The 15,741-nt window shown below is 45.7% G+C and overlaps 1 protein-coding gene across 2 annotated transcripts in view; it reads left to right on the forward strand.

The window, feature by feature from the left end:
- The first annotated feature begins 2,343 nt into the window (after window positions 1–2,343).
- Maml2 (mastermind like transcriptional coactivator 2) overlaps window positions 2,344–15,741 on the forward strand; it is a 301,357-nt gene continuing 287,959 nt past the window's right edge. For both annotated transcript variants that reach the window (XM_074066863.1, XM_074066864.1), the window contains exon 1: window positions 2,344–4,132. In XM_074066863.1, coding sequence (XP_073922964.1) covers window positions 3,623–4,132 — 510 coding nt within the window. In that variant the 5' untranslated portion in view covers window positions 2,344–3,622. The remainder of the gene's footprint in view (window positions 4,133–15,741) is intronic.

Here is a 15,741-nt window from a genome sequence, read left to right on the forward strand (position 1 = left end):
GCATTCTAGTCAGATGGGTTCTTCTGTGGAATTTTTTTTCTTACTGGAAGTGTTGACTGAACTTGGCTTCATGTATTTTGTGATCCCTGGCATGGATCTCAGTGTATGTAATATATATATATAAAGCTATGTTTTGTTAGGTCCTTACATGGAAAGTAGATAATATTTCCTATAATTTATTTCCTGTAGTCTCCTTATTATTATTTTAAACAAACTGAGTTAGGTGCCAGTGTCTAATGGGAGGGGACATACTTTTTCAAAGTGGGAAGCAGGTATTTCAGTCACATACCTATTCTATGCATATTTCTCTGGCACATGGAGAGATATACTTACCTCAATTTCCAGGAATAAAAGTGAAGCCATAGTTGAAAGGTGAAGATTAAGGGACTGTCTCCAAAAAGAAGTCAGGCAGAGTTTGAGGAGAACGGATGAACAGTCAAACTGGGAGGGAGAAGGGCCCTGAACAGGAAGGGCCAAGGAGAACCAAGTGAGGGTGCTGACCCTGCAAGCCTCCCTCCTCTCACAGACAAACCCGAGTTCACTGAAGACAGCGAGAGGTACCAGCTTTAGATTGTACTATTTTAATAGCATACAGTCAATTTGTAAACTCAAGGTTCTAACAAGGTCTGGGGTTCATGATGCAGTTGCTGTAGTTACTTGGGTCAGGTACTTTGTTGGCTTGAGCACTTTTCCAGATAGAACAGAAACTGGTGATCACACTGCTAGCAGGTAGATTTAATGCCAGGATCAGATGTAGGCATTTTGTTTTATTTTGTTTTTGTTTTTGTTTTTCAGTATTGCGAATTAAATCCAGAGCCTCGCACATGCTAGGCAAGTGTTCTGCCACTTGAGCCATGCCCCCAGCCTTTTTGGTTTTTGTTTTTTTTTTTTTAATTCTGTTTTTGAGATAGGGTCTTCTTTGCCAGGGCTGGCCTTGAATTCACAATCTTCCTGCCTCTGTCTCCTGAATAGCTGGCAAAATTTGAAACCTTCTTGAGTACTGACATGATAGATTTTGGAGCATTTTGGATTTTTGGATTAAGGATGTCCAGCTAGTGAAGTCTATACAAATACTACAAAAACTTTAAAATCTGAATCACTTCAAATTCCAACCATTCTGGATGAGAGATATTCAACCTCTGTTCTGTCAGAGTAGAATTGTCCCCATTCCCAAGCTAACGTTCCAGGATTTGTGAAAGTAAAATGTTTGGACTGAAGTAGTCTGGCCTGTGGGGAACTAAACTGTGATTAGGTCCGGTATTGAAACATGACGTTCCTCTTGCCCATTTCTATCCATAGCACATTTTAAATCAGGATCACGTTACTGAAATCCTCCAGTTGGCTTAAGTTAATGAAGCTCCATTGCTAAAGACCTCAAATCCAAATGACTTCCAGTTAGGACACCCTGATTGTTTTTGGTCCTGACTTCCAACATTGTGTTCACCTTAGTTTATTCTCCATAATTGATAATGACAGTCGGAATTGTCCAAAATTGACATTGGACATTTTACAGACAGGATCATCTGAAGAAGAGGGCTCAGTGTTTGTTGTAAGAGATCTATTTGATTTGTGTTTTTAAACTTCTTATTACATATTAAACCAAACAGCAATTGATAACACACTTTGCATTTGGTTTGCTATAGGCAATTGAATTTTCAAAGAAAAACCTTTTTTTCCCTAGAACTGGTATTGGTAATATCATCCTCATAAAATGTTTTATCTCTACTGATTTGCTCATGATCACCCAGACTGACTTTTCCAGAGACACACAGACAGGCAGATAGGCAAGTACCCATCTTCGTGCCCTTCAGAAGACAGCAATTGGTATCCCCTCTCCACACCTCCCAAACACTTCTTCACTGACTTCCTCACTACATTAACAAGCACTTCCTCAGTGCCCACTGGGCTCTAGCTAGGGTGCTCAGCCAGGTCATTTACAACATATTGAAAAATGCAAATTATATCCTTGGAGGTGCATAATGGAGGTCTAAAAGGGAAAATACATTCCCTCGCTGGGAATTTCTTAGACATTTAGAGCTGGCGAAATGGTTTTGGGTAGAGGTTGGGAATTTCCCCTGTCTTCCCCATTAACGGAGACCAGGCTGAGCTGAGTGGAGGTGGCTGATATGCACAGGCTTTGGGATTCACCTCTTTGGCCGCTGGGAGGCCCTCTGCCTTCCCCTTTCCCCGGGCTTGGCTGATTACTCACAGGAGCAGTGGCACCAGCCTTCCACCAGGGAGCCTTGAGCAGTCTCCCCCCCTACCACCCCCCCATCTGCAGCTTGCTCTCTCTCTCTCTCTCTCTCTCTCTCTCTCTCTCTCTCTCTCTCTCTCTCTCTCTCCTCTCTCTCTCTCCCCTATCGGAGCACAATGAAAGCCTGTGTATCGCTGTGACTCCGGGCGGGAGCCAGTGTCAGCCAAGCGGCTAACAACAGACGAAAAAGAGAAAGGAAAATGCAAGCTACTTTTTTTTTCTTTTTCATCTATAAAGCGGAGCAATACGAGAGATAGAGCCACATTGCTTATTGCCAGTCCAGACCCTCAGAGCCACTGCCGGGGACGGAATGTTCAAAAGTGGACAGAAAAGTGGCTGGACATGACTCCGTGCACTTGGCTGCAAGTTTGTAAGTTTGACCATCGTTTGTAAATTTACTCTCGGAAGAGTTTGTCTCTCTTGATACTGTGCTAGAATAGAGCCGGGGGTGACAAATAGAATCGTAAGCGGGAAAGAGAAAAATGTGTTGAAGCTGGCTGTCGGTGGCTTGCCTCTTCAGATTGCTTTCATTTAGCCTGGGAAACCTTAGAGGGAATGAGCAGTTCTACCGGTGATTGAATTAGCTGAAGAAAAAAGCATGGTGCCAAAGTCCAATTACTGACATTGCTAACGATTGAGAAGCTGTCTCCTTTTAGGAGAAGGACCACATCCTACAGTGCCCCACGGAGGAGAAAACACCGGCGCACAGGGGTAGGGAGGAAAATCACAAGCCAGAAGACAGTTTCCCCTGATTTTGCACGTTTTGAACATTGACTCCAAAACCGTTCTGAAACAGCACAGTTCTGTTTGGGTTTGATTTTAACCTGAGAAAAAGTAAAGGCTACTGGTTACAAAGACCACAGTAGAAATGCGTTTCTCTGCAGAAGCGTCCCCAAAAAGAATTTTCTGAAACAACGAGGTGAGGCGAGGGGAGTCCAGCTCTTTCTTAATGCCTCTGTCAGTCCCCTTTGCTATGTTTGTCTCTTGCTTGACAATCCTTGGATTCTTGAACTAAACCCCAGATCCTGTGTTTACGAAGTAGCCAGTGGCTCCTGTCAGCTTGGTAGGGGGAAAGAAACCCACCTCCTCTGCCCAACTTCTCCAGAGCTGTCAAAAGCAATTAGAGTAAGTTGACGGGGGTCCCTTTCCAACTCACCCTCTCCAACTGCTTCTATTCTTCCTCCCACCCTCTCTTTACTAACTCCCCTCCCCCACACCTTCTCCCCTGCTCCCCCGACCTCTGAGGAACTCTATTCATGTGGACCTGAACACTGAGCTCACATTGTCAAAACAGATTTGCCTGCAATAGCCAGCAGCAGCCCCTTTGCCCTCACTGCCCCAGAGGCAGCAATCATTGTGTTCAGTAAGATGGGGGACACAGCGCCCCCGCAGGCCCCCGCAGGAGGGCTGGGGGGGGCCTCTGGGGCGGGGCTCCTTGGAGGGGGCTCAGTCACCCCGAGAGTGCACAGTGCTATCGTGGAGCGCCTGCGGGCTCGGATCGCCGTCTGCCGCCAGCATCACCTGAGCTGTGAAGGACGCTATGAACGCGGCAGGGCCGAGAGCTCAGACCGGGAAAGGGAGAGCACCTTGCAGCTCCTGAGCCTGGTGCAGCATGGCCAGGGGGCGAGGAAGGCTGGCAAGCATACCAAGGCCGCCACCTCGGCTGCCCCCGCCACGGCCCCTGCACCCCCTGCTGCCCCTCCCACAGCCTCCCCAGCAGCAGCAGCACCAGCCCCGCTGCCCCCACCAGACTACCACCACCACCACCAGTCGCGCCTCCTGAGCAGCAGCAATGATGGTAGCGGTGGTGGCATAAACGGAGATCAGCAGCCACCAGCTTCAACCTCGGGGGACCAGAGGAACTCAGCCCTGATTGCGGTAAGACACCTGGTTTTCTGGTGATTCTGGCTGTGGTCCTGCGGCCTTTTGTGAAGGTAGAGGCTGTGTGGCCTAACGTCAGAGAGATTGCAGTGAGAAAGGTCAACCTGTCACTGGAGACCTCAAAGAGCTTGGGTGTGCTGTTAGTGTGCCCCTGCCTGGGTTCTCCTCCACGCGGAGGATATTCCTCACTGATGAGAAGCCCAACTTCTCCAGAGGCTCTTGGGTTAAGCAGTTTCTAAAAGAAGAGTCAATAGCTGAAGAAAGCTGTCTCAAGGACCCTCCTGCTTTGGCTAGCTGGCTCTGATTAGGCCCAAAGAGGCGTCCTTCAGCCTGGCAGCATTTATTAGCTCAGCTGGCCTTCATGGACTCCTTCTCCCCCTTGCCCTGTTCCCCTCTCCCCCTTCTCGCAGGGTTAAGAGAACATAAATGGCATTGTGTAGCATGAAAACAAATCCCCTGAGTCTCCCCCTCTGTCAAAAGTATTGGGGAAATATCCTAAAGTCAGACTAGCAAGGGGTTCTTTCTTAAGAGATCAACTCCCTGATTTCCTACAGACTTTTCTAGACATTCCAACCCAGTAGTGCTAACTCCCTGCACACACGGAAGGGGCATAAAGGGCTGTTTATACAGATAGCATCCTAGAAGGCACCTTGTCTCCCTCACTCCTGGTGACAGCACCTTCAACCCCAAAGTTCTGAGTAAGTTTGTGACTGGAACCGCTTCCTCAGAGGCCCAGACGACCCCACCCAGAAGGAGGGAGTGTCTCCTTGAATCATTGATTCTTGGGGCCAGTCCTGGTCAGGTGACTAACTGCCTGTGCTGTGCTGGCTTCCCCCAAGCTGCTGAGCCAGCGGCCTTCAGGTAGAAGGTGGAACCCTGCTCTGCAGCCCAGTGGGCTTCCCCTGTGAGGTCCACGGGGCTCTGAAGGTTTGTGACTGCTCAGGCACAGCTACAGTCTGCCCCAGCAAGCCGGCCAGCTCTGATGAAAGCAGAAACAGGAAATGGCCATGCAAACCCTGACGTGCTCAGAAAGTCCAAGGAAAGGATGGTACTGTGTCAGCCGGGTCCCCTCATCCTCCCCCGGTCTGTGCCGGTGACATGTCCCAGGAAGCTTAGCTCCAAGATGGTCCTCTTCCCCTCCCTTCCCTTCCCCCGTTGCTTGGACTGCCTCAAACTGTGAGTTTGGGACAGCAGCTCCAGGTGAAAAGTACCTACCTAGTTAAACTACCCAGTGGTTACTGTTTTACCCTCTAATGCACTTATCCTGTGGAGTTATACTGGAACTTCAAAGCTTAATTTTCTTTCCCTACCACCTGCTCCAGCCCCACTGCTGCCTGGATATACGGAGCAGAGTGGGAGTTTGTTTTGTGAAAGAGAGATGATGTGGTGAAGGAGGAGGGTAAAGAATGGCGAGAAGAATGAGGTTCATATGTTTGTGTGTCACCGGCATCTGCAGCCAGAAGTAACTAAATGCCATGATTGTCCCCAGTAAATTTATAATCTGTCTGCAAGTCTCCCAATAATAAGGCTTTGTGTGCTTCACTTTCCTGGCTAAGTGTTTCTGGGGATGATACTGAGTGCTTTTAAAGCGCCCAAGCCAACCAGCAGCCACGGAGACTGGTCTCTACCCTGGGTGCCAAGACAGAGGGACCATGAAGGGGTCACCGCGTGGGTTTTCCCATGACCTTCACATCCCAACGTCTGTGAGGAAGGTGGCATGTTCCTGGTGTCCTTGTTTTGTGGGTTTTGCTTTTGTCCATCTTGGAAATAAGATGAGGCTGTGTCTTTCTCTGGTGTGTTTCTTGGTGGGAAATGAAACCAACTGCAGTGGTTACTGTAACTTTACAGTAGCAATGTCCCTGCAGGCCAGGAAATGGGGAAATTGTCCCTGGTCTTTCTCCACTGAAGCCAAAGGTATTTGCTCTGCTGCTCTGATCTCAGAGGGAGGAAGTTTTTCTCTCTTTTAACACCAACCAGCTCCTAAAACTTTCCCTTGAGACATTTACCACCCCCCCCCACCCCGGCCTCCCACTTCTCTGAGTGTCATGCTGATGCCAGGAGGCTTGGTATAAGCTAGGAAGAAACAAGGACAGCTTCTTCCTAATGGTCAGTATCCATTAAAAATGTGTGGCATTTCAGGGGTTGACCCACCACCCCCTTTCAGTTACTGGAAATTCCCTCTTCATTTCAGCTTCTAAATTTGGTGCTTTATTACTCTGCGTGGTGCTCAGAGGTAGCAATGCAAGTGCTGTACTAACCTGATAACATTGTGTCAGAAGGGAGCCCTGGCACTTGGGAGTGATTGGCCCAGCCCACAGCACTGGCAGGTCTCGCTCACTAGGGCTCCTCTCATTTTCAGAGACTATGTCGATTTAAAAGGGCTATGCTCAGAACCAGTGACACAATTCTTTCTTGATTTTATTGCTGGTGTGTCCATCACCAGATTTATGTGATATGGATGTCTTGAATGTATCACTTTAATAGTTAATTTGTATGCTCTAAGTGGCCATAAATGTCCTTTGGAGAAAAGGAGAGAATATTGATCATCTAAAAATCAAATGTGTGCTGTGTCCTGAGATGTAACTTGGGCATTCTGTATGCATACTGCTGGTATAATGCCTTGTACGTAGCAGATAAGATATGCCGACTGAAGGTGAAAGGACAACTTCTGTTCAGTGGGAAAGTGTCATCTTCGAGGGGCATTTTCCCGCAAAGAATATGTAAGTGTCTGAGTCCTTCCAATTGCCTGTTTCAAGAACAAAGCAAGAATAACTTCTAAGCCAGTTCTAATTCTGTCCACATTGAAAGTCTAATTCTGCAGTCCTTACTCAGCCAGTTTCTTCATTTAGCTCAAGTGCAAGTTCAGGGGAAGCCCCAGTTGCCGAGACTGCAGGAACGGGATCTTTTGGAGGACTCAGATTGTAGGGCTTTGAGCAGGTCTGCCTTTCTAGCCACTCGGTGTAGGCTTTAGCACTCAATCATTTTCTGGTAAAGTATGTTTGAGTCTTGCAAGGACCTATGAAACTGAGTGATTGCTAGTCCATGCAACAGTAGGTTAGAGCTTTCCGTTTTGACTGCAGCAAGCTCTTCCTCTGTTGCTAAGATGAGAAGATAAGTGGTTCCAAGTCATCCCTGGCTTCTGAGATTGTCTTTTCTCTAATGTGGTGTGGAGGAAAGAAAGCAGATCAGACAGGGAGCTTGGATCCCTTGGCTTTGTGTGGCTTTATCACTAACCAGCGAGTGACCTAGGACAGGTCACTTAGTAGTTAGTCATCTCTAAAACAGAGAACCACCATGCTGCCCTAGCTTGTTGAAAGTGAAGTGAATAAATGTGTTTCTGCACAGGCTTTGGAAAAACTAAAGCATGGTGGAAATGCAAGGCATTGCTGCCAGTTTTACCAATAATAAGCTACTAAACAATGCAGGATAACACCAGTTTTCCAGGGATTAAAGGACACTCGGCTTTCAGTTGTCTGTTTTACATAAAGTAGGTTTTTTGTAAAGAAAGGGGTTGGTAGTTTGAATTTGGTGCTATCAAGATAAGGTGGAGATAGCAGTGTACCTAAGTGTCCCTGAAGTCCCAGGAAATCCTGCTTGAAAGGCGCAGTGCTGTGGAAGTCCTGGGAACCTGAGTGCAAGTCCTCTGCAGGCCTCTGTGTGGACCTCGGAAGCATCAGCAAGGTGTGGCCCCAGAGCATCTAAGGAATATTAGAAAAGTTGCCTTCACAAATGGAGTGGGAAAGTTAAAGATTTTGTCAACAATATTCTAAAATGTTAACCGTCAGGTAAAGAGTGTCGAACAAGTTAAATCATTGCCAGTTTCCTGGTTGTTTTTAAGTGATAATCGTATTTCCAATTGACAATTCAAAACCTGAGAGCTAAGTGGGGGCCAGATCCGGTGTCTGTAACTATGTGAGTGATAAATGTTCTCCCCAGGACGGTGACAGGAGTGTTTACATTATTTATATATGCAACCATCATCTCCTTAAGAACTGACCTACTTTTGTTCTGTTTTTCTAGAACAGAGTCATAAAGGGAGAGTTCTTATCTAAACAGGACCTCTCTCCTTCTTTTTAGTGAATACAAGATCTCACAAAGACAAAAGGGTTCAGGTGAAGAGAGAAGTTGGTACAATGCTTTATCAAAAATTCACAGAAAGCTTGCTTTGAACAGGGGGTGATGCTGTCACATAAGCCAAGGTGTTTGTTTGGGTCAATATTTTTAAGAAAAGCATCTGCTTTCTTTGAAGTAATGGCATTGCTAAGTGATATTCATCAAAGTGTTCTAAATCTTACGCCTTTGTACCTTATGGCTTTCCTGTGCCTGTAATCATTTCTAAGTGCCAAGATGTTCAACATGGGCTTTCAGATGTTCTGAGACATAGCAATTAAATATGACTAGAGTGCCCATGATTTGTTGTTGTGTTTTTATTATTATTTGTGTTTGTTCTTAGCACTGTTATTTAACCTCAAAAAGCAGAAAAGGAAATATGAAAAAAAAAAAAAAGCATGCAGTTCTGCTATCCAGGAGATAAGCCTTTCTGAGTAGACTCTGCTACTTCCTTGACCCTTCCTTATTCTAGCCCCTTATATACGTTCTTGTTCACAGACAGGGCCGTGTTTAATGACAACAACTGCACATCTTGCCTCCTGCATTCCAGGCTAGTTCCCCTCGTACTCCAGGAGGTCCTATGGGAGAATAGGGGAGATACCGCTAAAGGCTAACAGTCCAATGGAGAAATCGAGACCACCCCAGTGAAGTCATAGCAGAAGTGCTACACAGGTGCAAAATCCAAAACCGAGAAAGAAAATCAAAGGTCAGGAGGGGCAAATGTTTACTGAGCCCTGGACTGTACAAGGCACTTTTATTACCTACTGTATGCCATGCCTGCAAAAGCCAGGCAAGGAGGCCATGTGTACCATTTTATTATTACTAAGGGCACAATCTTGGATGTAGAGCAATGGGAAATTTAATAGTTAGGCCTGTGTATTGGTCCGTCCTTCGCACCTCGTACTGCATGGGGCTGGGGAAATGGTATCTATCTCTAAAGTAATGATAATGCTGTTCAGCAAAACAGTCAGAATGGTGTTTGATGCGTAGTAGGTGCAGAAAATATGAGTACCGTTTGTGGTTGATAGGAAAGATTGAAATCCATAGCAGGGAAGCTTCATGAAGAACGTGGGTCACTAGCTGGGCCTGGGAACAGGAACAAACGCCGAGAGTGAGCTGGAGGAGTGCGCATGGGTGTGAAGGTTGTGTTTGGGGGACTGTGGTTGGGCGTGAGTAGTGAGGAGAACCACCTAGTGCAATCCATGTCCTGGAAGGGCTGGAGGGCTAATGTGGGCAAATGAGCAGCCCTGGGAAAAGGTAGAGCAGGGAAGCTCAGAGGAGCTGGCAGTTCTGAAGCAATAATAATCCCTCATGTGCTTGAAGACAAGTGTTACATTTCCCGTCCAGCAGCCTCTCCTCTGAGTGCATGGCCTAAGTGCTCTGTGCTCCCTATCTCCAAGTCCCTGGAGCTGCTTCATGCCTTGCTATTTACACACTTCTCCATTCACGGTGAGTTATGTACATCATGACATGGCACTGGAGGGAGAGGTTTTAAAAGTACACTGGCTAGACGCAGCAGAGAGGGTACCACAGCCGCTGCTCTGGGCAGGTCCTGAGCCTCCTGTGCAACCAGAATGTCCTGTTAATTAAAGGCCACATTCTCCAGCTGTGCCAACTGAGCATCCCAACAAATGTGTGGTCTGTACACCAACTTGGAAAATGTCTCTAAGTTTATAAGAAGTTGTGATGCTGGATGATCTTTGAGATTGGCTTATTAGCTTGCTTTTAATATAGGTATGGGACAGATCTTTCACTTACCCTAAGATTCAGTCAGATACCATCGTCTCTCATTTCGTCCTTGTTTACAAGGCACAGAGAAGTGGCCCTCATAAACAGATGACAAAAGAGAGAAGCCAACAGCTCTTTCTTTCCCTGACTCGTGGCGTGATGCCTGGATGTTACCCAAAGCTAATGGACTACGTACAGGCTTCAACCTTTTCCTATGGATATCTAAGGGACAGATATAAGAGAATAAAACTTGTTCCATTGAGCTTCTGTCGAAGCAGCCATAAATGTGGACAAATAACTATTTTGACACACACCCAGGCATCCAGGGGTTGTAAAAGTTTTAGCAAAGGTTTTGGAATCTCACATCAAGGTTGGGAATATGGGTGCTTTTGAGAATTTGAGGACAATATTTGCTAATTTAATAAACAATCATTGTGTGGCTATTCCGTGTCATGCACTGAGCCAGGAATACATTATTGAGTAATTCTGGTATAGCCTTTGTCCAATTTATAGTCTAAAAGGGTGTGGATGGCACTGGAAATAGAATGTTAAAGTTGGACTATGGAAGGATGCAAGATAGCAAAGCAGCTAAGAACAGCCTGGGATCCACAGTGAAGTCTGAAGATGCAGCTCTACCATTCCATCACTAAGTCAGTCAATGCTTTTGCCTCTGTTTCCTCAGCTTTAAAGTGGAATGGTAAAAATAGAACTACCTTGCTAGGATTGATGATTAAATGAATCAATTGTCAAGTATCAGGAGAGGCTCAATAAATGTTAGCTGTTGTTATTTATGTGAGAAATGGTGTACCAAAATCACCCAGCCTAAGAGTCTCACTCCAGAAGTGCATCAGACATTTCACGGAAGGCCATGGCTCTTCTTGATGATGTGGTCAGTGAAGAGCAAGGTGCCCGATTTTCCCTCAGTGGTTTGACATGGAGATGTCACCCGAGGTAGACTCACACCTCCCTGGACTGGGTTAAGGGGCATCTTTCTTTACAACAGAACCAACAAATTAACAACCCTTCCAATCCTGGGATTCCAGAACTCCCGGTCTAGAGCTAGGCTGCAGTGTCTACTGGACTCCAAATGTCTAGATAAAGGCTGCAATTCCATCGTCTCACAGCTAATGTGGAGTAGGGCTTGGTGGGAAAATGAGAGATTTAATGTCTCTTGAGAGGTTGAGAGTCTTGAATCCTTAGAAGGGAGTAGCCCAGACTTACCAATTTAATTAAATCATTAATTCAGATTAGTACATAGTTCATAAGTGAATCTGGTCACCAGGTCACAAAAGGTTAGAAACGCCTTGCTGAGGAGTTTTAAATTGATGCCTTTGAAAGCCAGCCCCTGGCTCAAACTAAGACCCAGCTGGCTGTCAGCACGGGGCGGGGGATGGGACGGGGGGGGGGGCTGGGGACGGGGTGCACAATACAACCTTGACTCGGAGCATGTGGCAAATTCTTGGCTTAAGCTCTTTTCTTTACTTAGTTCCTGCAAAAGTGTGACTTTCCATCCCAAGACTGCAAAGCAAGCTTTCACTATGATAGATAATTCTTTAATCCAAAGCCTGATGTCAGGGGCTGGAGATGGGGCTCAGTGGTACAGCACCTGCCTAACATCCGCAAGGCCCTGAGGGAAGCCTGATGGTTTTGTGAAGAGGCGACTGTGTTAGAACAAGAGTACTCCCCATCTTTCGTATGCCATATTTAGGCAAGGATGGATTTCTTGGTTCTAACTCAGAGCAAAGAATGTAGTCAAAACTTTTGTTTGTTTCTGTTTGCTCCCTACGGTTTAAACTTAAATCTCCTCCGCTTTCTCACATGGGTAGTTTACTTAGGAAAAGTAACATCAAACTCAGTCTGGAGCCAGGTGCTGGTGGCTCGTGCCTATAATCCTAGCTACTCAGGAGGCAGAGATCAGGAGGATCATGGTTAGAAACCAGCCCTGGGCAAATAGTTTGCAAGTCCCTATCTTGAAAAATCCCATCACAAAATAGGGCTGGTGGAGTGGCTTGGGGTGTGGACCCTGAATACCACACAGACAGACAGACAGACACAGACAGACACACACACACACACACACACACAGACACAGACAACAGACACAGACACACAGACACACATACAGACACACACACACACACAGACACACACACACACAGACACACACACACACAGACACACATACAGACACACACCCCCTCAGCTGGATTTGTTTTTGGCTTTAATGGTGTTCTTGAGTTTCGTGAGTCATTCAGGCAGGTTCCTGAGTGATACGGGATTGCTAACACTGTCACTGTAGAATTCTCTTTTGTCAGAAATGGGTCTGGATTATAGCAGTGAATCTTCTCTAGCACAGTAATGACTATCATCCCAACATCTCGAATCCTTCACTCTACAAGACAGTCCTTTGCAGGTAGTTCTGACAGATTGGAACAGAAAGTTAATTACATATCTTCAAAAAAAACGGGGCGAAAGTCTGCTGCAACTGCTAATAACTACCAGTAGGCTGTTGGATGCACAGTGTAATCTCTTAAAGTCATGGTAACCTGCTATGAAGAAGGGCTTAACTGAACACAGTATGTACTGTCCTGTCCTTTGGAATGACAAGTGCCATACTTAAGTGTAAACTGTTCGTTTCTGGAAGTCTCTGAAGTCTACATTATATAAAAATGAAAACCTTCTCTGACTAAGCATCCAAGAAATCAAGTTTTGTTGCTGTTATTGCCGCTGTTCACCAAGTGGACAGATGCTTGCTAAACCGGCTAAGGCCTGCACATTGGACCGCCACACAGCACCTTGTGATCTCAGGCAGCAGAGCACGTGCTGTGTGCTGGTGCCATTACCCACTTGCTTGCTTCCCAGAAGAGGTGAAAAAATGCGCAGTGCAGACGTGGAGTAATCAGCAAGAGCGGCAGTCCTGCCGACAGAAGCAACACGCAGAGGCAGCAGCTTAGTGAAGCCTGGGTCCGAGTCTGAGTCCTATAAGCAATGCACCTAGAAGAGCTCCTTTCCTTGCTCAGACTCTTTGCGGTGGATCTGTTTGCAAGCTCAGTCCCCCAGAGAGAGATTCTGAGCCGTCTTTGTGCTAAATTAAACATGCGTTTTTCTCCTTGGGAACCTGATCTTCCAGAGACTAGGCAACAGTATCTTTCTGAGAGAGCTCCCAGCTAAGCATTTCCCTCAGGAAGACATGGGCTCAGGAGCCTTTTCACCTCCACTGTCTGCTTAGCTGGTGTGACTGGGTTGCATGGGAATTGTTTTGTCTAACTAGGTCTAGAAGCTGTTAGAGCAAGGACGGGTACTTTAATCCTGGCTCCTGGGCGGCCTTAGGCTGCTTAGCATATAGTAAATGAAAATGGACAGTGCGCCAACCAGCTCATGTGGGATTATCACCATGCGTGGGAAAGTTTCCTTCCTCCCTGTCCCCCAAAGTCTTCACCCACAACAGTAGAAGGGAGTGTGCTGCAGAATAGAAACCATCCTGATTCTAGCCTTCTCTGGTCTCCATCCTGCCCATCCCCCTAGAGGGCCAGTTCATATTGCTCTAAAAATAGGTCCCTGTTCTACAATTTATAGACTTATATGAGCCCTTAGAGAGAAAACAGACCAAACCCTCTTTTCATGGGTGAAGAAATTAAAGTCTTTAAAACAAAACAAAACAAAAAGCCCTCCAAGATCCCATAGTCATTGAATGAGGAAGAGAATTTCTCACATCTATAGTAGTTTATACATAGTAAGCATTCTGCTAAGGGATTTTTTTTTTTATAAACCTATTGAAAAAGTAAAGAGTTGGGGAAAGTTGGGATTTTTTTTTTTTTTTTTTTGGCTAAAATGTTGATAGTAGGAGGTGCATGGAGTCTGGAGATTGTTTTCTCAATGAGCATAATGGCTTGTTCTGTTTCACATATCCTCTTGTAATGTGACAGTGCTGCTCATCTTATAAAAAAAAATGGCTGTGATTTCCTCCTTAGAATCTCGTAGAACCTCATGACTTGCTTTAACCATACCATGTGATAGAAATGACATTGTGCTACTTGTCTCCAACCAGCACCACTGTCCTTGCTAGTCATCCCACTCAGCCCAGCCACGAGTGAGCGAGCCCAGATGAAGCCAGCAGAGACACTGCCTAGCAGCCTGCAGAATCACGGAAAGCGTTGCTTCATTGTGTTCAGCCACTCATTTTGGGGTGATTGGTAGTATAGTGGAGGCTAACTCAATCAGAGCTAGAAAACTGCAACAGAGACGATGGTTCCATGTCTACAGCTGTGCTCCAGAGGGTTGTTTAGCATGTAGCATCTTCGAACCTCGTTTTCCGCTTTCTGGGATAATGGCAATCCCAAAGGCTGTGGGGATTAAATGAGATAATATATGAAAGAGCCTAGCATGGTGACCTTAACAAATATTGGTCTCCTTACTTTCTCCTGTGTTAGAATTCACCTTTTGTGCCTCAGTGCTCTCCCAGGCTTCCCCAGCACACTGTTCCTCTGAACAATTTTTTTTTTCCCTTCCAGGATGATGGCCTGATGCTGTCATCCCCCTAACTACCAAATTTCCAGCATTCTTGTTCCGCTCCAGGGAACACATCTGCCTTGGTAGTCTACCCTAAAAATAGAAAAGGGTTAACCTCATAAAGATGTCACTCCCCTTGTACTGTGATGCTGCCCTTGGGAGAGCCAAACCGCATAGTAAATATACATGACGATGTGATTGCATTTGATCGTCTAGGTCACGGAGGACTTTGTTAGCTAGTCTTTTACCACCGCACACAGGAAGGAGAAAGAATGTTCCAACTGGTAAGAGTACTGCTTCTCATTGTCACTTACCTTTCGTAGGCAAGTGCTCTAAGTGCCTCAGTGTTTCCATCTTACCCTTCACAATACGTGAGTGAACAGTGACACTACATTGTACCGATTGGCAGTACTTGCTAGTGATGCAGTACAAGACTGCATCACTTGCAAGTAATGCAACTAAATCAAATCCTTTACTTCTTTGTTTTCTTAGAAAAACACTAAGAAGCACTTGGTGAGCGGCTTGCATTACTCTGAAGCTTTTTTTGGTATAATACACTGTCAGTATTTCCCCAATGTTTTGCTTTTGTTTCTTAAATTTCATTCTCTCTTTGAATATATCTATGAAGGAAGAATCAAAAAAAAGAAGAAGAAGAAGGAGAGGTAACAAAGGTGGGCGTGTTTTTGTTTTAGAAAACAATAGTGGTGAGGATAGCCCAAAGTAATCTCAAGCCCCAGCCGTGGCAGAAGGAGGAATGCAGTCATTTTCATCACTTAGCACCTTCCTAGTACTCACGGGTACATCTCTTCATCTCTCACCCAATTGGATGGGTAGGGTTCCAGAGTAAGAAACACGGTTGTTGGGCTACTTTGACTCATTGGTTTTTAAAAGGAGCACTGTTTCCCCGTAAGTCCCCCCAACTCTACTTGCAGCATTGCTGTGGGGGAAGGGAAATCCCCACGTGAGTGCTGCAGTGAAATAATTATATGAACCATAAAATACAAAGTGAAACGTGAAATTCTGAGCCTTCTTGCTCAATGACTAGCGTTTCACCTACAGTCAGTCTGTCCATCTGTTTCTCTCTGTCTCTCACATTCTCACAGACACGTAACAATTGAAAAGTGCAGATTGATGGCTGGGATTTTAACACGTGTCACCACTTCATTTTTAAAATATGCTTCCGTTTTAAAGAGGAACTATAAAAGAGAGTCACTGAGAAATTGGCCTGGGGGAGGGGAATTCAATCACTGCCTTTTTTT

The sequence above is a fragment of the Castor canadensis genome, chromosome 2, assembly GCF_047511655.1.
Source record: "Castor canadensis chromosome 2, mCasCan1.hap1v2, whole genome shotgun sequence".
NCBI lineage: Eukaryota > Metazoa > Chordata > Mammalia > Rodentia > Castoridae > Castor > Castor canadensis.